Source organism: Mizuhopecten yessoensis, unplaced genomic scaffold, assembly GCF_002113885.1.
Source record: "Mizuhopecten yessoensis strain PY_sf001 unplaced genomic scaffold, ASM211388v2 scaffold10441, whole genome shotgun sequence".
In the NCBI taxonomy this organism is placed as follows: domain Eukaryota; kingdom Metazoa; phylum Mollusca; class Bivalvia; order Pectinida; family Pectinidae; genus Mizuhopecten; species Mizuhopecten yessoensis.
In genome coordinates, this window is record NW_018408548.1 from 102,076 (window position 1) to 125,440 (window position 23,365).

General features: G+C 37.4%; 1 protein-coding gene across 3 annotated transcripts in view; it reads left to right on the forward strand.

Moving 5' to 3' along the window:
* Positions 1-12: 12 nt before the first annotated feature.
* LOC110460623 overlaps positions 13-23,365 on the forward strand; it is a 31,458-nt gene continuing 8,105 nt past the window's right edge. For 2 of the 3 annotated variants that reach the window (XM_021513644.1, XM_021513646.1), the window contains exons 1-5: positions 109-1,163; positions 17,909-18,161; positions 18,523-18,806; positions 19,352-19,498; positions 22,610-22,947. In XM_021513644.1, coding sequence (XP_021369319.1) covers positions 939-1,163; positions 17,909-18,161; positions 18,523-18,806; positions 19,352-19,498; positions 22,610-22,947 — 1,247 coding nt within the window. In that variant the 5' untranslated portion in view covers positions 109-938. The other variant, XM_021513645.1, reaches the window with a different exon arrangement.

Genomic DNA, 23,365 nt, shown 5'->3' on the forward strand with positions numbered 1-23,365 from the left:
TATGATTTGCATAGCAGGTTCGTGCTAACACAAACAGACAACGTCATCGCCGCATTGTCCTGCTGATCCAATCAGGATTCTACTATTACCGCTGTCAGGTAAGTATAGTCCATAATTAAATGTGGATTAAACGTATCACTGGTAACAAAAGTATTTTTGCTGGGAATACCTTGATGTCAGCATTAATGATAATTGTATTTAAGTATGCAGGGACTGCTTCTACTTCGCATAATCTAGCACCCCGCATACGACCTCAATCTGTAATTTAAACCCACCCATCCGTAGTGAACAGACAAAACACCGCTATCGCCTTACCGCATATTGACTAAGCCTATTACACTCACAAGCTTCAGAACTCACCTAAAGTAAACGTAGTGTTAGTTCTGCTACCCTTCGTGTAGTTTACACACACACACGACCACATGAATATACGTACCCGGAATTCTTAACCCGTTTGCTATAACTTAGTAGGTGAAGCGAGACATATCGCCATGTTTATTCCGTTGACACACTTCGACACCGAGTTGCTTCAATATGGACCCATGCTTCAAAGAGTGAACAATAATAGATAGTGATAAATAAGATATAAGTTATTTCCAGAACCATCGGTTATGCGGGTAGTCGGTAAACTATTGTGCTAAGGTGATATTGGAAAGACAGTGTGTTTGATACTTCCGGTTTGTTTATTTCATGGGAAAGATTCTCCGTGGTGAATTCAATATATTCCCAAGAAGTAGGTGTGTCGGATTATTCTGTGACGTTAAAAAATAGGTATGACAACATGATTACAAAAATAACCATATCTAAGGTAGGGGATACTGAGATGAACTATGCTTGATGCTGCTGAAGACATATGTGTTAATAGTAATGACAAGCTTGTTATTTTAGCTGGGTGCTTACCTCAACACATTTAAAATTTAACTACATATACTGCAGAAATGACATCTGTAGCGGTACGTCACCATCCTTGGTCGACTTCGAGCGCCAGCAGTGTTTGCAGCGTGTCTGATGAGGACATTAAAAAGGTAGAGGACTTTGACGAAATTTTCGACTTATCCGAACTAATGGGGGTCGATTTAGGAGGCCTAGACGAAATCGAGGATATGAAGGAGAGGCTTCAAATGCACTTGAGAAAGAACGAAAATGGCGATATCAAAGCAGTTGTAAGTAAAATTATTTGAAATTTGTTTATAAAAAAGTTGAAAACCTTTTAACACAAAGGGACGTAATGCATGGATAACGATTCAAAGAAAGTCGTATTTCTCTGTGTCGTTATTGGAGTCATACCTGTAACTTAGTATTATTCTGGCGCTATGAATGTTCCGAATACTCTTCTGTTTTCATTTGCGTAAATGTTATACTTTTATGTGTATATCATATGTTTATATCATTCACGTATAATCATGTTTTTATACAGGTGTAAAGAAATAATATTTACGAGATAGTTTCTGCGTATTGTGGGTGTGCATTGATTGCATTCTATCATGTTTTGATAGTATTGCCACGTCTCCTCTATACCAATATGAACCACTGGAATGAAAAAATTGTAAGAAAGAAATATGTTATCAATATCTGCATGATAGATTATGAAATCAGACATGGTAATCTCTTCTTGGGCAAACAAAATAGTGCAGTTTGGTTTGCTCTGGGTTGTTAGTGGTTTACGTCCTGTTAACAGCTATGGTCAATAAATAGTGTAGGTAGTGATGAGATGACATAATTGGTCATATGTTACTTACATAAGCTTACTGTCTTCAAACAGTGTACTCTACTGCATATCGTTCACACCTATCCGGACAGATTGGAATGATATGCGTTTGTGTACTATCAAATGGCAACACGCCGTAACCAACGGGCCAAATACAGTTCTAATTTATTTCCATGCACATATATACATATTTATCTATATAAACAGATTCTGTCTGATTGTCAACTTATGCGACGGTGAATCTGTACTCCATAAGTAAACGGTGAACATTTAACAAATTTACACATGTTTGTATCATGTGATTAAATAATGACTAGCCATTCGGTGAATGCATTCTATATATGTACTTCAGCGTTCAGTCTATATCGATTCATGGAAAAGGTGAACATTTTCATTGTATTTATCATGTGATTTAACTGTGAGTTTCAACTCAGTAAATACGTTTTACATGAATCAGAAATATTTATATCAACCTTGGTCAGTATTGTCATCAAATGAAAGCCACTTAGTTGGCAAAGGTTTCTTTTAAGTTTAGTTTTCCGTTCAAGCAACACAATGTTTCAGTTCTCTCAAAACATCAAGTTTCTTTGGTTTTGTTTATAAGATACAGCACAAAAGGAATCGGAAATACACTGATGACAATAAAGAAGCACAGTTTCCTTGTAGCTCAGTCGCTTTTATAACTTTCAAAAGCATTCTTGCTAAAATGTTTTGAAAGACACGCAGTATTTAAGACAGCAATGTATACATGTTTGAACAGCGAACATTACAAATGTCCCCATGTTTTATTTAAACATTGCAACAGTTGTAACACATCAACAAGTTAATTTTGTAAGTATAGGTATTCCTTAACTTATAACAGAACCATTTTTATTCAGGATTGCCAACGATCATTAACTTATATCATCATTATTCTGTTCTTTTGCCGTCTTTCTGGAACAATCAAATAACTTGTTTTTTATGAATAACTGTTAAATATGTAATCCTCAAAATTGCTTATAGGTGAATCAATTTTTTTCTTTCAATGTATCATTTCATCAATATCGTTACTCGAAACTGGTGCTAACAAAAACAAAGAACCGTGCAGGCACCAAAATGAAAGAAGGACATCATAAACCTTTTTTTTCAAATAGAGGCGAAATCGTGTGTTCCGGATTACAAAGGGTTTCCTGTATCGTCTGCGCAGTCTTTTTTTTTTGTATCGTTGCAAATGCAGGAAAGTAAATCCATTTCGTAGATAACAAACAATTGAAGATAGTCATGAAGATTTAAAGTATTTTTGAGCACAGAAACCGGATCATGAAACTTTTTATCCATGGGCGTGTGTCGTGTGAAAGAATTTAAAAGGACAACAAACAAGTAAAAAACATCTTTGAATCATCTAAAGCCAACCGGATTTAAAAGACACCTTAGCTAATGTGTGTCTCAACCTGTAAGGATAGATGCTTGTCTACTTTGTTTTTTCAGTGTTTAAAATTGGGTGGGCAAGACTACTTTATCATAAAGAAAATAACGTAACGATGATGTAGGTTTTCCCGCTTTTTATTGATGTTTACTTAGATAATTGCAAACAAATTTAAACAACAGCTTTCGTTGCAGTCATCCGTCACAAGTAAAATAGAAATGCGTTCACCATAGCTGAGTCAGAACACACCGACGCAACCTTCTCTCAGTCTGTCAATAACGAAAACTAATCCTGGAGACCATAAACCTTAAAAATAAAATCATGCAACTCAAGTATAGAAAGCAACCGCAAACAATATTTAGTGTGATCGGATGAGTGATATCTCTCACACCACATCTGATCCTCTAGTTTAATGTAACATAACATTGAATATTACATGTACATATCAAATTAGTTATACACATTAGTTATACACATCAAATGTTTATTTATTAATCAGTTATATACATTAGTTGTACTTTGTACATATCAAATCAGTTACACACATCAGTTGTACATATCGTATGAGTTATACACATCAGTTGTACATATCGTATGAGTTACACACATCAGTTGTACGGTACATATCAAATCAGTTATACGCATCAGTTGTACATATCGTATGAGGTATACACATCAGTTGTATATATCAAATCAGTTAAATTATACACATCAGTTGTACATGTCGTTTCAGTTATACACATCAGCTGTGCATTTCAAATCAGTTATACATACCAGCTGTACATATCGTAATAATTAAACACATGAGTTGTACATATCGAGTCAGTTGTACATATCAGTTGAAGAAATCAGTTGTACATAGCTATACACATCAGTGGTACTTGAATATGTAATTATGTATATGTATTAGTTTAAACGAAACACTTTTTCAAATCAATTTTACATGTGAATCATGCGTACGAAATATATACCAAATGTGAAAAAAACAGATATTAAATGTTCGATGTATCAGTCGTGCATGTCAGTCGAACTGCATGTTCCAGATGTGCATTTCAGTGCAATGTTTGTGGGTTGAAAATCAGTAGCTGATAAACCCCAAACCCTTTTTCATGTACACATGCAATACAGACGACAACATCACATATCAACTGTATTTGTCAGAATCACGACCCTCCAAAATAATCAAACATATCAATTGCATTGTTAATGCCGTTGCAATATAACCTTGAACACCCGGATATTCCTTACCTTATTTTTAGAAGTAGTAGTTGTATGGTTTGACAAATATCAAATCCTGGGTTAAGAAGATATTGTGATTCGGTATAAGCTGTGTGGGCGACTGTTTGTATGACTGTAGTTAGCAGATGTCATATCTCATTTTACATACTATTGGGTGAAATCTTGTTTCCAGGAACTACCCACACTTGACTGACAACCATACTGTACACACAGATGTAAACATCGTTTTCGAATTCGATGAATGGGGAACTTATCATGATGAAACTGACTAAATTCACATAACTTGGTACTCTATCAAACTCAAACATAGCACAAGTTAAAAAAAGAACGACTAATGAGTTATCATAAAGTGTGTTTAATGTTTTGATCCGGTGCTTATCGTAGTGTTGTTCTAGCCGGTATTCACTAGGTGTTTTAATTGCTTTAGCAAGAAATGGTCATGCTTTTTGTTATCAATTAATAGAAAGTAATTACAATAGCATGCACCTTCTGTGTCAAGTTCTTATACAGAAGGGTTTCCACTCAAATGTAGCTAGTTACATATATCGACTGAACATGTTTTTTCTGAATTTTCTCTTGAAATGAACGATTTTTGATACAGATAGGTAACACAATATCTTGGATATATCAGAAAGATTTAAATGAAGGATTTGTGCATACCTTTATAAATATATTTTTAAATTATAACGATACTTCAAACCAGTGCAAAGAGATCAATTTACAGGAATCACCATAAAGGTTGAGAGGATGTCGATGTTGCACTCCACCATAAGTTACTTGAATTTAAATATGGGCGTTCATCGAGGTTAATCCAGGTAGGTTTAACCTCACATAAAATAAACGCTTGAATGACGTGACAAAACAAGATCAGCAAAGAAAATGTCTAACTACTTGTTTACTGATAGATTATGTCACCCCGCTGACTTTATTTAAAAAAACTATTAAGGATCCCCGTTCCAATGACAAAAAAACACTGTTAAGCATTAAACATTTTCCGCATGACTAAAACTTTGAAAACTGAGTTCTTAAAAGAAAAATATCTTCAGTAACTTTTAATGAAATAAAAGATTTATGAAATATACAAATAGAAAATCGACAACACTGATCTCTTCGTGTAAACATGGAATAGGACCAGACGAGATTCGATCTCTTGACTGCGATATTTAAATTGTCCAACAGTGGAATTTAGTTGTTTGTCTACAGTGGGGCAAACATTCTTACGAGTCAAATTGGCTGGCTCGGGAGACGGCCGGATCACTGACACAATATGTTATAGTAAAACCACAATCTTGACCTCTAGTCCATTTTTTATTAACGTTACTTAACCTAACTAAACTCCTTTGCATAAACTTAGGAAGGTGCACATAAGACCCATACATGAGATTAGTTATATGAATTTCAAAAATAGGAGGACTACTGGTTAATTTGAAATTAATGACGAGTTAAGTGTTTATATTATGAACACTGTCACTACCTTAAAGATATAACAGTGGTCATCAAGGTAACAGTAAACCCCGCGGATGGTTAAAAAACACCATCAGAGTCTACCGCTTTGTATCTTAAGAGATAAATACAGTACACACGTGTGACTGTCAAATTTGGTGAGCAAAACAGTGTGTAAATTGAGTCCCCCTGTATGCATAGCTGTATCGGCCAAAGCATTGTTGGTATTCAGGGAAAATATTTGAAGTGAAAGAAGTTTTGAAATTATCAATATGCTTCCAATGGAAAAATTTAAGTTAATGAATATCTGATAGTAAAGGCAAGTTCGTGAAATTGCGTCTAGTGCCGTAAAACACTACATCTTTTAGATAGTTGGCCATCCCGATATGTGATATTTGGATAAAAATGAAGTATTCCTGCAGTAAATTGTCAAAACATTACGTAGTAACACAGATAATTGTTTTTAAAGTATGGAATTTGATGATTAAAATGTACACAAGAAATATCTGAAGAAATCGACATATACTTAGTGACAGTAAGATCCTCTCAAGGTAGTCCGTTAATTTATTTATTTTTATCATTTTTATTTTCATTTATTTATTTTTTAAATATTCAGGCTAAGTCTAATACTTTTTTGTCGCTGTTTTATTAATTCATTTCAATTATTTAATTATTTATTTATTTAAATAGTGAGGTAATAAGTTTGTGTCTCTGTATTTAAAGTATGTCGAAACCCATGCCAATATTCCATATTAAAACCTAGATGTTGTATTTTTTCAATGGATACCTTTAAATATGAATACTTGGAATATTGCCGGGATCTGTAGTGTGAAGGGCTATTTTTAGATTGCTATTGTCGCGGAACGAGGACATTCTTGTATGCGGAAGATGATTATGTTTCTCTTATAAACACACACCCATGAATCACGTTGACATTTGGCAATAACACTATCGGGGGAAAACTTTGCGATTGAAAGGGCTGGAAATACCGACTGCCTTTAATTAGCGATGACAGTGATTGAAATGAGAAAGTCGAGAAACACGAAATATCTCAGTGTTAACTGATATCCAAAGCTTTATCATAAATATATGTATCAGTGTTCTCCGTAAATCCACGGGGGAAAACCCTCACTTATATATTAATCTGGTTTCACCCCGGTTTTTCTTCTCTTTTTTTCTCCGTTTCCTCTTGATATGAGTTTCACTTTTGTTTTGTTGTTTTTGAATTTTTAAATCCTATTTCACTTAAAACAATTCTATTGAAATTTTTATATTTTTTTATATCGAGGGTATAAACTTTGTAGATTGTTTTATTTCGTTCCAAAACTGGCACTGGGGAAAAATGACAAAAAAGGTTTCCTCAAATAAACAGAATATTAAGAAACTAAATAATTATCGAAAACTGCAACGTGCTAAAATTTGCACATTTTTCAGAAGAAAAAAATGCTATTTCTAGATAAAATTTTCACAGAACATAGGAAAACGGAAGAACAAAATATTTGGAAGTTATAGATTTATAATTCTTTTTTTTAAGAAGTTCAATCATGCCCAAAATCGAAAGTACAGTACATGAGGTATAGAAAACAGGGATGGTAGGCCAGAGATCTTGGTACCTCTGAAGGGGCCTAAATAGACGAAATGGCCAAAAAGTGCAGTAAGTGTTTACTTTCTTTGGCTTTCCGGATTTACAAATACGTCATTTTTCAAATGCGTTAATTATAATGATATCTATACATTGATACAATGAACTTTTTGGCCTGTATCTGTTGGATGCGATAATTTAATCCCATCACCGTCCTTAACTGACCATATCTTTCCGGTAACTAAAGAAAACCATTAGATTCAATTATAATAAAAATAGGATTTAGAAGTTGCTTCCCTTACTTTGATTATTTATTTGATAATATCAACTTGTTTTGTATGTGTTCTAATGTCTATGTCTATGCTTGTACCACTGTTTGTTACTGTAATTGGGGAGGGCTTAAATAGGTTATGCCTGCTTCCAAATCCATTTGTCTTTTGACAATAAACAATATTATAATTTATTTTAATTATACTGATTATAACTTGTAGTTATGTGTTGTCCACTATCATATTTGTTTAACTACATATCTCTAGTTGATTATAAGTCTACAAACAAATTATGAATTGTAGATTTTTTATCACATTAAATAACATGCATTTTCATACGTTACTTAGCACTTATAAAAATAGTAATAATGTGATTCACCTTAATATTAAAAAAAATGGTCAAGTATGCAGTAATTTTAGTCCATGTATGAGAAAAATGAGTCAATTTTGATACCATTTTTTGATTTATTTCTATGCATCCTACATTTATATAAAAGTGCATATCATTACAATCAATGATGTATTCGCGTAATCAATCCGGGTAAAACATATATGTGATAATACAAAGATATTCGATACGCTCCACTGGAGTTAACTTCCTTCATCTTACTTTCTCTAAAACTGATAAAACAGTATATTGACGTCACGAATAATATTAATAGTTTCTAGACATTGACACTGCTAAAATTACCAAGAATCTTCACAGAAAGGGGCTGAGGCATAGTTATTTAAATAGAAAAAAAATCTTGAATTTCATATATATAGAATGTATTTAAACACACCTGTACGACGAAGAATTTGTTGTGGAATAAAACTTCAAGAAATACGATGGCTGTTTTTTTTTATGAAACATTTAATGAATGTTCTTTGAAAATACACTAGCAATATATAGCCCAGTAGTATAACGCAAACGTTACGTTACAATAAAAACATATTTAAAGTCTCATTTGTATCTGATTTGGGAAATAACTGTAACGATTTGGGTTTGAAAAAACAGGTGGAAAATGTTCTTATGTTCTAGTGATTAGTATTATTTATTCCAAGCCATGCTTTGAACATGGACATGATATTTCCATTAGAAAATTGTCAAAACATAAAGAAAGAAATCAGTAAAATAACGAAATGACAAAGCATTTTTACAGTTCAGACCAGGACATTAGGCAACATGGTTACAAAATTTCAAATCCCACACCCCTACCGCGTGACTTATGATCACTTAACAACACATACACTGGAATGCCCGCTATGCAATTAAGCAAGACGCCATTCCTACCACCCATTATCGTCTGCGGGGTGAACACAAGATTCTCGGCCCACCTTGGATCACATCGACAACATTACTTCCTGGTCTGTACCTAACACCATACCAATCCTGTCTTTGACCAATCCTGTCTTTGACCAATCCTTTAACGTTCATTTGTCTTTGTAAATGTAATTTCGGACATTTGGCAGAATGTTATATTAAGCAATCATACTTAAATCTGCAACTGGTGTCTAGAGTCTATAAAATATTCTTTAAAGGACTGACTATCTGCATTTAAATATTAATTCATAACATAAAGCGACATATATTTAGTTTGTTTTAGGAACATTGCTATGAAAATGTGACTTCGTATCTATTTAAATGACACGAGAGACGCATACTGATTACGTTTATGCGTCGGACATATATAGATCACTAATGAGTAATCGCTGATTATCATATTTATCTCGCTTTAGGTTGTAAACTTCTTACTTCTTTAAGATGCAAAATATATTTAACCGATAACCGATCATCACGAGGAATTCCTTCCATTTTATCAGGGGATCTGTATCTGTTAGAATTTATTTTTGCAAGCTGGTGATTAAAGCCTACCATAACAATATATATGTCCGACGCATCAAACTACAATGCAAGCTTACTGTTACAACAGCAAGGTTGCGTGATGTCATTATCAGATTATTGACCAATGAAATAACGTTTAGGGTATTTCCTAATATTTGTATCCTTCTTTTCATATGATTAATTTTAAATGGCTAGATAATGAACAAAGAGTACGACGCATGCAATGATCATATATCCAAACGCTTCCCAACTCCAGCTAAATTACAGCTCCAATTGAACCAGTGATATTTCTATGCATGGACACAGGACGATGGTAATTGGAACGTGTAAAATGCCCTTCAACTGAATTTCCATTTGTGTAGTAAATACACAGATAGAAAAGTATATATTATCATTTACCTATTATATATCTCTTTATTTTCGCGTGCATTTTATTTCACGAACTATATCTATAGTTTTTTTCGCGATCATTGAAGTTCATATTTGAGAGAGGATTTTAATTTGATACACATTGTAATTGTGTATGAGTTAATGAATTAGAATATTCAATGCAAAATTAAACAATTTCTAATTATTGAAATACAAACAAAATCGCTAAAAAAAGAAAAAAGAAGCATATATTAAAAAAAAATAGACCGTCGATTGTTTGCGTAAATGAATATCTCAATGTCGGGCTTTGATCATAGCTGTGCACCTCCTAAAACATATCAAATTCAAACAGGAAATACCGGTTTATATCACCAGACATGCATGTTTCGAGTATTAGTATAACTTCACCAGGGAATTAAATCAGAGATTAAACTCAGACAAAAATATCACCGATTGCACAAGTCTCTGACTCATCCTGGTAGGAGGTGAGACAACAATTTATACCGCTCTATGTAACTTGGTCTGTTTTGTTCAGGGCAGTGAGTAATGCTATCGGAACAGCGAAGGACAAGGATATTTAAGAAAAGAAAAAAAAACAAAGCAAAGATGATTCGGAGCATTACCCTTGCGCTTTCACTGAAATATTCAGAGGTTCATCATTCATCAGCAGACGTGCTTATTTTGAAACAATCACGTTGGCCTGACAACCAAATAATACAGAAAATGATGACGTTAAGATAAACTATAACGCCACAATACAACCAACTAAGAAAATGACAGGAAAATAAAGACCGCAACATTTTCACAAAATTTGTTTCCTAACAAATCTAGGGTTACAAAAGATACGTATTTAGTCACAGGCAAAAGGATAGAAACAGACAAAAGTGACAAAATTATCATGCAAATTCAACGGCAATCTTCGGTAAATATTTTGTTAAATATTTTAGGTATTTTTTTCTTCTTTTAATTGAAACGTCTTTGTATTTTAACCTATATAAATCAAACAGTTCCTGAAATCTCAATCTTATCTTTTTGTTCCTCTATATCTAAATGATCACCTTTTAATCATTGTTCACCGTCCTCGTCCTGCGTTCTAGTTTATCCAATGTTATGGTTTTTGATATTGTATGGCAGATTTTAACTGTACATATGTAACGGTCGCCTCCTAGCTTCGCGCTAAGAGAGGAATTCCCTTTAGCCCAATGGTAGAGTCCGACCTGAAAGTCAGGGGTCGCTGGTTCGATCACCTGTGACAGCACACTACTCTAGCTAATTCCTGTTACAATTATTTCACAATGATTTTGGTGTGTACATTGTCCTCGTCCCGTATTGTGATGCAGTATCCATAATCAAATTACAGGTTAAAATTTCTCTCAGCAATCTGTTCTGTTTCAAGTGAATGTATTCTCGTTTCTTTTTCTTATTTTGTTTCCTAATGCTTGCAATATGTGCGTCTGTATATACTGACGATAAACTGTGATTCTACAGGCATATATCACAGGGTTAATTATCGTGTTTGCAAGAACTGCAAAACTAATCTTACGTGCCGTGAAGCGCTGCTCCAACGAAAATTCCATTGTCTCCGAAGTCAAAACTACGATGGAGGCGTACGCAACAGTAGGCCCGAAGCATATTACAAATGACATCACCAGCACTACCAGTGTGATATAGGGTTTCCAGTGGTTTGGTGATCTCACCCTCGACACAGGCAGATGTGTACTTGTACTTCCTTTTTCAAATGACAAATGTTTTCGTGAGGTCTTTTTTCGAGATAACGATGTAGTGTTTGAAGATGTTAGTGGTGATGCACCGCTTCCAGACGCTGATAATAACGCACTGTTTTCAGCTTTTGACGACAATTTGGTATTTCCTGATGTTACGTGTTCTGTGATATTTCCCGATGTTGAAGGGACCGTGTTGTCCCTAGACGGCAATTTATTTGTTGCAGACTTTAATGATAACACATTACTTTCGTCAGACATTGATGACAAGTTGGAAATTGTAAACACTTTTTGACTGTTAGAAGACGTTTCTGTCGGTAAAAATTCTGAATTTGACGTTACGCATACCATTGTCAATGTTGTCGAACCTGAAAAAGTCGTTGTAGGTGTTTGCAACTTTGCTGGTTGTGAAGATTTTATTTTCTCTTTAGTCGACCTGACTTCTTTTGAGTGGTTGTTTGATCCTTCGCCTACCGAGCATATTTGTTTCTTTATTGTGCCAGGAGGCTTCTGTTTTGTGGCACAAGTTTCAGGTCGAGCTACATTCGGGGGTACAGACTTGACAGATATTTTCCTTGTTCCTAAAGGTGATATTCGTTTGGTTCGTCTAATAATCGCTTGTATGATTTTCGCGTTTAAACCGACCATCAGAAGAAACCCAACAGAGAAATGCACAGCATCAATCAGATACGTCACATACACATTCTTACCGAAGATTCTGTCATTGCTGCATTGCGTTTCGCCGGAATCATCTGACCTTCCGTGATATACATGCAAAAGGGTTGATTCTATCGCACAGAGAGCCCAGCCACTTAGTACGCTTACCTGACTGAACAAGGTCCGTTTGATCCATTTGGTGTAAACATGGGGATGGACCACTGCTATGTACTGCACGAACGATATCAAAACCAAGGTATAGCCAGATATGTTTATAGAGAAATGGGCAAATACTCTTGGTAACACACACACAGTGTACGGCACGTATTTTCCGTCTTCAATATAGGTGAACACGAACACAATAAAAGAGCTGACTAAAAATGAAATCCCTTTCATCACATCGCCTACTGCAAGGTAAAAAACATATATGGAGTTGGCATTCTTCTCGAAGCATTTTCCAAGACAAGAAATGACAATAACGCTAATGTTCATTATTAAAGAGACGAAGATTATTACTAACAAGACAATCATCCCGATACTTGATTGTGTAACCGTATAACGATCAGACAAAACCAGCATGGTAGAGTTGACATGTTTAGAAGAGTTTAAAAATCCAACGTCCTCCATGTCTGTGGCTCCCCAGCTATTTGATGTATTTGTTACTAGGATTAGCTTTTGTGTTGGCTAGTTCCAATTTGTTAAACTTAAGTCGTATAATGTGGCAGATTATAACGTATGAGGCAGATAAGTCTAAGTCGATTGGATGATTGGCATACGTTCACATTCTGTGAAAATTACTTGAATTTCCCCCACAGTGTCTCCTATACATCTACGTCATGGGTATATCATTACCAAATGGGAAAGATATTGGGTAAATACGTACGCGTAGCTCTCATTTATTCATCTAAACAATTCTCCCATGCATTGTTAGCATTAAGTTTAATTTTACAGAGCCTCTGGTCGAAATAAATGTAAGACCTTACGTATGAATTCCCATTTGGAACACCCCGACCCGATTATAGTTCAGGTGTTCGTAATGATGATTTCCGTCTGTTCAGCGTAATAAATCAAGAGACATATTTTATATAGATACTGAAACAATACATTAGAAATGTAGACTCAGTTGCTGAAATTAATTTGCATATTGAAATCAGTACATGTTTTTTTTCTACATTTTGACCATAATTGTGATCCCCAAAAAATCATTATATAAACACAAATGCTAAACAGGTTGTGATTTGTTTTTCTTATTAGAAAATGTCTCCCTTAGAAACCAAAACGTTTTGTGATCTGTTGTTACATTTTTTCTTATAAATATATAAGCATGGACTTTGCAATAGGCAACAGTAGGACACAGTAGGACACAGTAGGCCACAGTATGACACAATAGGACACAGTAGGACACAGTAGGACACAATAGGCAACAGTAGGACACAGTAGGACACAATAGGACACAGTAGGACACAGTAGGCCAAAGTAGGACACAGTAGGCCACAGCAGGCCACAGTAGGACACAATAGGACACAGAAGGACACAGTAGGACACTTTTGTATGCTTGCAATGATATATTTGTTTCAGGTTTGTAAATTCCACAATATTTGTTTCATATTTGAATATTCCTTGATATTATTTGATATTTGTTAATACCAAAATATTGGTTTCATATTTGTTAACTCTGCCTTACAATACAAAAAAAAATATTTGATTGTAGACTCTATATGTCAATTTCATATACTGACAATCATAATAATTGATTGTTTAAAAAATATAGGTTTCTTCTCGCCCCGATTAGGACGTATCGATAACTATACGATACAGGTTCTTGTGACAACAAGCGTTGTTTGTTATATAATTCCAAGTTTTCAGTTTGCACTTTGTTACAGGTTCTGTGATTGGCTCATACAATGTAGTAGCACATGTGACCCAAAAAAACAGCTGTTGATATTTGTATGAACGGCTGTTTTTCTAATGGACTAATTATAAAAAAAAATCAAATCCCCATTTTTCAGTATTGTCGTTCGAGTGGCCTCCCATTGCAAAAACTAAACTCCCCGAGAGAAAAAAAATGCAAGATCTACTGTTTATCATTAAGATTTTGTTATTGTATCTTTGTCTTATTTTTCATTATTTTAAATATTATAAGTTTTAAAAGATATAACCTTAATCTACAGTTGACAATACTCACAGAAGTTACAAGTTCTGTCGTCTGACCTAAATCGAATCAGAACCCAAATCGGATCACTGTTTGCAAAAATACTTTGAAATCAATAAATATGTCAACAGATCAGTTATAACAATGATGTATCCTTAGAATAGATAGCCATGCACCATTTTTTGTCTACAGATGATTAATGTTTAAGTTCAAGTAGCATCATAAAACGTAATTAAAACTAAAAAATCAGTGTTTTGTTTACGTTTTTAAAAGATGGCGCGTGCGACGACTATGCATTCTGTTTCGGACTATAGGAATAAGTTGACCCTATAGAAATACTTATAAATTCTGAATCTCATCATATAAAGTTACTATGCTGACAAAAAAAATATTCGTTTGAAGTGTAGGGTCCTGACATTCGCAAAAACTGGAAACGCTGATTGGTGAAGTCAGAGCGTTCTATAAATATCTTGCGTGAGCCCGGGGTTCGTTTGTAAGAACACCCATCGATATTCTTCCTTTGATACAACCATATATTAATATAATTCATCCCCAGATTTTTCAATGAATGAATAAAATGATGGTTTGGCAATCCGTTTTCTCCGTAAACGATACATGTATCAATCTGATAAAGCTCAAACTGACAATATTATATATAGTGGCGATTTAAGGAATTAAGGAATTAATCTGGATGTTTCCAACATTAGAAAGTATCAACTTAAATTAACCTTACACATATACTGTATTATTCATGAATGTCCACGAACATGACGAACGCGGCATGAAAGCACAAAGCCTGTGCCTATACTCACGCCGCACAACCGAACCCCGGGGTTGGAATTACGACACATAATGTTCCTTCCATTACATACGAATTAAAGTTCTTTCATATGTTTTATCCATGATTGACCCATGACACAAAAAACGTAACGTAATAAACACCGCTTTCCGCAAACCGGGTGTCAACCCCGGCCTTTCAGGGCCGTTCTCCAGAATCATCATCCCTCGACTTCAACGTACACTGTTGTTAACTTTCTCTATGTACATTCGCAAATTAAACCACTGTTTTTGAAGCGGCCGTGGGAAAATGTTCACGTGAATTAGTTTCGAGATCCCCGAAATGACGTGGCGATGTTACGTCATATTACTACACTAAATTTATGAAGAATGAAAAAAGTTCGTAATTTAAATGATGTTTTTGGTTTCCCTTTCCATTGATAGTGATTTAGTATTATAGGGATTGAATCTGGATTTTTCCAGTGTTCATGCAAGTATGAACGGGTACGGGTACAAATTTACTTACACACCTCAAATGAACGGCCTTCGCTTCGCTACGGCCGCTCATTTAGTGTGTAAGCAATTTTTTCCCCGTTCATACTTTAATGAACAATGGAAAAATCCAGATTCAATCCCTATGTACATTGTATGAATTATCAACAAAAGCTACATTATAACACGCTACAATTGGTTTTACTCTCGAGCTTCTCATATCCAAATATCTTACCAGTTTTTCTGGCATCAATTTACCTGTATATGGGCTTTTTATGCACCCTTTTAATACAAAATTATCCAATTAATCCAGCCGACTAACAAACACGCCAGTTTTGCTGGGAACGAAGGTGACAGGATTGCCAATGCTCCAACGTATTGTAAGCTTTATTTGAATATATGACGTTTCAAATAGCAGATGAGTGAAAAGGATAAGTGCGTTAACACATTCTGCCCTAGCGAGACCATAACTCGATATTGAACCGATTTACAGAGACAGACATCAAATGTGCTATTTCTTTGTGCGATGTGAAGATCAAAGTTTACTTTGTTAGGCTCATAGGTGTACCTTGTGTTTGTTTGTCACTACCGGAACAATCTTTGTGAGGACGTGACGTCACTCTGATGTCACATGACGGGTGTCATCAATGAAGCAGAAGCGCTTACCCTTCCGGAACACATGATCTTATTCTCCGTGTCTTTTTTTCATGGAACTCCATGTAAATCTTACCTTTGTTAGCTTTGCGTTCTGAAGTAGGTTTTCATAAAAAATGATATATACAGAATATCTAAAAGGTTTTTTTCTGTAATACTGAATATGTTTAACGAATGTGGCTATTATGTTGATGGATGCGCACATTATTCACTAGTTTGATCGATTTAAGTTCGAATATGATGGTTTGATTGACACTTCGTCATGCGCATGTTCCTTTTAATGGAATAATTAATTTTGCATGTGAGGGGTTTGGAGTGCGCTGGATGAGATTTTGAGTTAGATAGAGAACAATGCTATTCGTATGGATAGCAAATACACCGAATTCTGTTATTATGTAACATAAATGACGGGTTTCAAATATGTACATAAACTACATGTTTGTGAAAGGTAATACTTGTATGGTACGTAATCTGTAGCCGTCCTTAAATTACCATAGCTGTTGATAGGACGTTGAACAATACTAAACCAAACCAAACCTAACCGTAATCTGTAGCTCAACGTACATAATCCTGTCACACCTCCCAATGTTGTTATATAATAACAGACGTCAATGTATCCCCGACCTTTGTATAACCAGGAACATATGTAGACAGGACTGTTCCGTCGTTTGACCTTCTAGTACGACCTGTGAGTCTTAAAAGGACAAAAGTGGCCATACAATGTACGTTGCTGTAATACGTTAACTTTGGCTTACTGCATCGACAAACTAAATGTTCAAAGAGGTGTTTCTTTTCATCGAATTTCTTTTTAGTAACATAAGTGAGTACAGCGATAGTGACGACATAATCCTGATTTCACATTGATGTTTCACAAACAAATTGTATGTTTTAAAAAGTAGGTGAAGTGTAGTTACATTGTCGCGGTAGTACTGATAGTGACGTTTATTAAAAAAGGAAAATGTAATTCACGGAGAAAATACCAATACGCTCTGACAGGGGATTGTTACTCTAGAGTATATATAGTAAAGTATAATAAATATTGAATAATGGCGAATGATAAGACTTTTGGTTTATAAGGGATTACCAGGGTTTGTGTATGCAAAATGTGTTTAAAAACATTTGATTAAAGGGTGTGTTTTTTTATAAAGTGTAATGTTTAAAAAAAAAAAGACTTTTACACTTCAATTTCAAAAGAGTTCTAACAAAAGCTAAGAAACATATGAAAAAATATATTTTCAATTATTTCGACTGGTGTAGCTAGCAGATGGTACATTTGGAAAGTACTTTCCATTTATACTAATCAGGTTATTTGAAATTAATAAATAAATTTAATAAGAGTGTTTAAAAAGAGTACATCTTTCCCTTTATCATCAACAACATATTAATAAGTCTGATTTAACACTTCAGAATCGTCCAATCAAACAGGTAAAATATCGTTATACTCACATTTTTGTCAAGTCAAATGTTGGCGTTATAAAAGATTTGGCGATGTATTGTGGGATACATATAAATACATATATGAAGGAATTGTGAAGAAGATATGAGCATGGGACCATGAACTATGTAAACGGCATTATATCAAGGTTAGTACTGTACATCATGGTATTTGCTTCAGATCACAGATGCCATGGTTGACACACACAAAGATGACAGTCAAAAGAGGGAGAAGATACGACAGATCCTAGGTGACTGTCGAAGAACTCTGGCAGCATTTGATCGTGCCGAAAAGCCTGGCCAAAAAGGCAAGCGGGGGAGTCAGGCCATCGAAGATTTGCTGAAGACAGAGGGCGCTGCCAAAGGATTCGAAATAGATTTCAAAGAACAGATCAGTTCTATACAGAAAGGCGAATGCGTGATTGTCGTATCAGGTAAACGCTATTTTTACGGTATTAATTGTCATTGCGTTATTTGTGGTAAATACAGCACGAGTCATTGGAACCAGAGTTTCAAACGTTTTCGCCATAGTTGCGAAAAAGGAGAAAGTTTCGTTTGTTTCTTATTTTAACAGAAGATCTGTTGTCTCGTTCATCCCTAAAGTAAAATTTGAACCTTACCAAATCAATAAATGGGCAAGTCCAGTTTAGATATGTAGGGGTGAATGAGTTTATGTTCTCTGAAGTTTAGATTTCATTCATATATTTGTGAAATAGAATTTTTATATGCAATTGCTGATTTATTATATTAATAAAATATATTCTTATTTTCATCAAATTAATTGTTATCTAACAGGTGAAACATCAGCTGGAAAATCGAGCGTGCTTAACCTTTTGTTTGAAAAAGAGGTGCTTCCGGTTCATCACAACAGCTGTACTTCCGTTATCACGAGAATATCGTATGGTGAAGAGTATAGGTCGACAGTCATTATGAACTCCGGAGAAGTGAAGACTTTCACTGACCCCGATCGCATCAAAGAAGACCTATGGAAAATGATATATGTAAAAGACGAAGCCGGACGGGACATGGTTTCCGAGATCCAAGAAGTCAATATGAAAATACCTGCAGCTATTCTAAAGGTGAATTTTCTGCTGGATCGATTAGATATGACGTCATCAGTGCTGTACTGTATTGCAGGCCACTTTGCTATTATCTCATTCATCTTAGCCTATGGTTCATGCTGATTTTTCTCTTGCATTTGACGTATGCATGCATGAAAATGACTTAAGTTCTCACTTATTTTTATATAAAATACCTCATTTACACCTGTCAACCATGATCATTGAATTCAAGTTCCACCGTTTGTCTTATCGCCTTAGAATAATTTTCTTTTTTAAAGTAAAGAAATCATCCAATGCATTTTGTTTAAACTATTAAAGATAATGACGTCTAATGCACTTGTCCGTTTAGCTAAAGTAAGTAGTTGCATGTGTTAATTTAAATTTATATTTTTTATATGGTTCCTTTGATTGAATGTAGGACAATTAGTATATCTACATATATATCTACGTTATTGTCATGGTCACATCAGTGATAATCGTTAAATAGTAGAAAACAGTGAGCTAGTTTGGATGTAACTGTTTTAATCGTCATTCTGAACAAGGCGGTTTCATTTTCGTTGCAGTGTGGAATTGTTTTTGTGGACTCGCCCGGAATAGGCGAAAACGAGGCCATGGACAGCGTCATTGCTAATTACGTAGAAGAGAATGAAATCATGGGATTTATGTACGTTATCAAGTCCGACAACTCTGGGGGTGTGGAGGAGGACAGGGTAAGTGATTCTGTATTCATATTTACAGATTATTCCGAACAAGTATAAATAAGCCCGAAATGTCCGCAATTTCTCACAGATGCGAAACTAAGAATAAGTATTCGACACCTAGCTGTGAGACTGGGGAGGGGAGGGGGAAGGGGACACCTAGCTGTGTGACTGGGGGGGAGGGGTTAATACCTAGCTGTGAGACTGGGGGAGGAGAGGGGTTAATACCTAGCTGTGAGACTGGGGAAAGAGAGGGGTTAATACCTAGCTGTGAGACTGGGGGGAGTGAGAGGGGTTAATACCTAGCTGTGATACTGGGGGAGGAGAGAGGTTAATACCTAGCTGTGAGACTGGGGGGAGAGAGGGGGGTTAATACCTAGCTGTGAGACTGGGGGGGGCGAGAGGGGTTAATACCTAGCTGTGAGACTGGGGAGAGAGAGAGGGGTTAATACCTAGCTGTGAGACTCGGGGAGAGAGAGGGGTTAATACCTAGCTGTGAGGCTGGGGGAGAGACAGGGGTTAATACCTAGCTGTGAGACTGGGGGAGAGAGGGGGTAATACCTAGCTGTGAGACTGGGGAAAGAGAGGGGTTAATACCTAGCTGTGAGACTGGTGAAGAGAGAGGGGTTAATACCTAGCTGTGAGACTGGTGGAGAGAGAGGGGTTAATACCTAGCTGTGAGACCGGGGGAGAGAGAGGGGTTAATACCTAGCTGTGATACTGGGGGAGGAGAGAGGTTAATACCTAGCTGTGAGACTGGGGGGAGAGACGGGTTAATACATAGCTGTGAGACTGGGGGGAAAGAGGGGTAAATCCCTAGCTGTGAGACTGGGGGAGAGAGAGGGGTTAATGCCTAGCTGTGAGACTGGGGGAGAGAGAGGGGTTGATACCTAGCTGTGAGACTGGGGGAGAGAGAGGGGATAATACCTAGCTGTGAGACTGGGGAAGAGAGGGGGTAATACCTAGCTGTGAGACTGGGGAAGAGAGGGGTTAATACCTAGCTGTGAGACTGGGGGGAGAGACGGGTTAATACCTAGCTGTGAGACTGGGGGGAAAGAGGGGTAAATACCTAGCTGTGAGACTGGGGGGAAAGAGGGGTAAATACCTAGCTGTGACACTGGGGGAAGAGAGGGGGTTAATACCTAGCTGTGAGACTAGGGGGAGAGAGAGAGGGGTTAATACCTAGCTGTGAGACTGGGGGGAGAGAGGGGTTAATACCTAGCTGTGAGACTGGGGAAGAGAGGGGTTAATACCTAGCTGTGAGACTGAGGAAGAGAGGGGTTAATACCTAGCTGTGAGACTGAGGAAGAGAGGGGTTAATACCTAGCTGTGAGACTGGGGGGAGTGAGAGGGGTTAATACCTAGCTGTGAGACTGGGGGAAGAGAGAGGGCTTAATACCTAGCTGTGAGACATGGGGGTAGTGAGAGGGGTTTATACCTAGCTGTGATACTGGGGGGGAGAGAGAGGGGTTAATACCTAGCTGTGAGAGTGGGGGGAGAGAGGGGTTAATACCTAGCTTTGAGACTGGGGGAGTGAGAGGGGTTAATACCTAGCTGTGAGACTGGGGGGAGAGAGGGGTTAAAACCTAGCTGTGATACAGGGGGGAGACAGAGGGGTTAATACCTAGCTGTGAGACTGGGGGAGAGAGGGGTTAATACCTAGCTGTGACACTGGGGAGAGAGAGAGGGGTTAATACCTAGCTGTGAGACTGGGGAAGAGAGGGGTTAATACCTAGCTGTGACACTGGGGGGAGAGAGAGGTTAATACCTAGCTGTGAGACTGGTGGGAGAGAGAGGGATTAATACCTAGCTGTGAGACTAGGGGAGAGAGAGGGGTTAATACTGTCCCTAGCTGTGAGACTGGGGGGAGAGACGGGTTAATACCTAGCTGTGAGACTGGGCCTAGCTGTGAGACTGGGGAAAGAGAGGGGTTAATACCTAGCTGTGCGCCTGGGGGGAGAGAGGGGTTAAAACCTAGCTGTGAGACTGGGGGAAGAGAGGGGTTAATACCTAGCTGTGCGCCTGGGGGGAGAGAGGGGTTAAAACCTAGCTGTGAGACTGGGGGAAGAGAGGGGTTAATACCTAGCTGTGAGCCTGGGGGGAGAGAGGGGTTAAAACCTAGCTGTGATACAGGGGGGAGACAGAGGGGTTAATACCTAGCTGTGAGACTAGGGGAGAGAGAGGGGTTAATACCTAGCTGTGAGAGTGGGGGGAGAGGGGGGTTAATACCTAGCTGTGACACTGGGGAGAGAGAGAGGGGTTAATACCTAGCTGTGACACTGGGGGGAAAGAGAGGGGTTAATACCTAGCTGTGCGCCTGGGGGGAGAGAGGGGTTAAAACCTAGCTGTGATACAGGGGGGAGACAGAGGGGTTAATACCTAGCTGTGAGAGTGGGGGGGGAGAGGGGTTAATACCTAGCTGTGACACTGGGGAGAGAGAGAGGGGTTAATACCTAGCTGTGAGACTGGGGGGAGAGAGAGGGGTTAATACCTAGCCGTGACACTGGGGGTAGAGAGAGGGGTTAATACTGTACCTAGCTGTGAGACTGGGGGGAGAGAAGGGTTAATACCTAGCTGTTAAACTGGGGGAGAGAGAGGGGTTAATACCTTGCTGTGAGACTGGGGGGAGAGAGAGGGGTTAATACTGTACCTAGCTGTGAGACTAGGGGGAGAGAAGGGTTAATACCTAGCTGTTAGACTGGGGGAGAGAGAGGGGTTAATACCTAGCTGTGAGACTGGGGGGAGAGAGGGGTTAATACCTAGCTGTGAGACTGGGGGGAGAGAGAGGGGTTAATACCTAGCTGTGAGACTGGGGGGAGAGAGGGGTTAATACCTAGCTGTTAGACTGGGGGAGATGAGAGGGGTTAATACCTAGCTGTTAGACTGGGGGAGATGAGAGGGGAGGGGGAGGGGTTAAGATTAAGATGAACTCACAAACTATCACGTCGATACACCGGTGAACAAGATATTGTCTACAATCATATCCTGCCTAACTAGTTTAATTTATTTAAAAGATTGGATGAACAACAAACTTCAGAAAATACAATCTTTCCATAAGACTTGACACCGAGTGCCTTAAATTATAAAGTATACATTATACATCATAACATCGTTGTTTTTTAGCTAATCAGCCTGGTTAAGCTCATATTGGAAAAACAGAACAAAAAAGCCGAAGAAGGGATGATGCCCTTTAACCCTCAGAGCGCCATCTTTGTTTGTAACCGGTGGGACCTTGTATCCAGGGATCAGTCTGGAATGGTGTACGCCAATGCTGTATCGTTACTACAGGACTGCTGGCCAGGACTGCAAGAGGAACAGGTTATTCGCTTCTCGACCTTTCGTGCCGAGATGGAACAGAAACTAGACAAGGAATACATCACTAATGAGTACAAAGCACTGCTAAACAGCATCCGGGAAATCTACACGAAGGCCGCACACAGGCGAATCGAGTCGACCTACAGGTAAATACGAGTGGACAATGTCATACTTACAAAGGGTAAAACCTCGTTATAATGACGCTAAGAAGAGGCGAGTGGAGTCAACCTACAGGTAAAAACGAGTGGACAATGTCATACTTACAACGTGTAAAACCTTGTTATAATGACGCTAAGTAGAGGCGGGTGGAGTCAGCCTACAGACAGGTAAGTACGAGTGGACAATGTCATACTTACAACGTGTAAAACCTCGTTATAATGACGCTAAGAAGAGGCGGGTGGAGTAAACCTACAGGTAAGAACGAGTGGACAATGTCATACTTACAACGTGTAAAACCTCGTTATAATGACGCTAAGTAGAGGCGGGTGGAGTCAACCTACAGGTAAGAACGAGTGGACAATGTCATACTTACAACGTGTAAAACCTCGTTATAATGACGCTAAG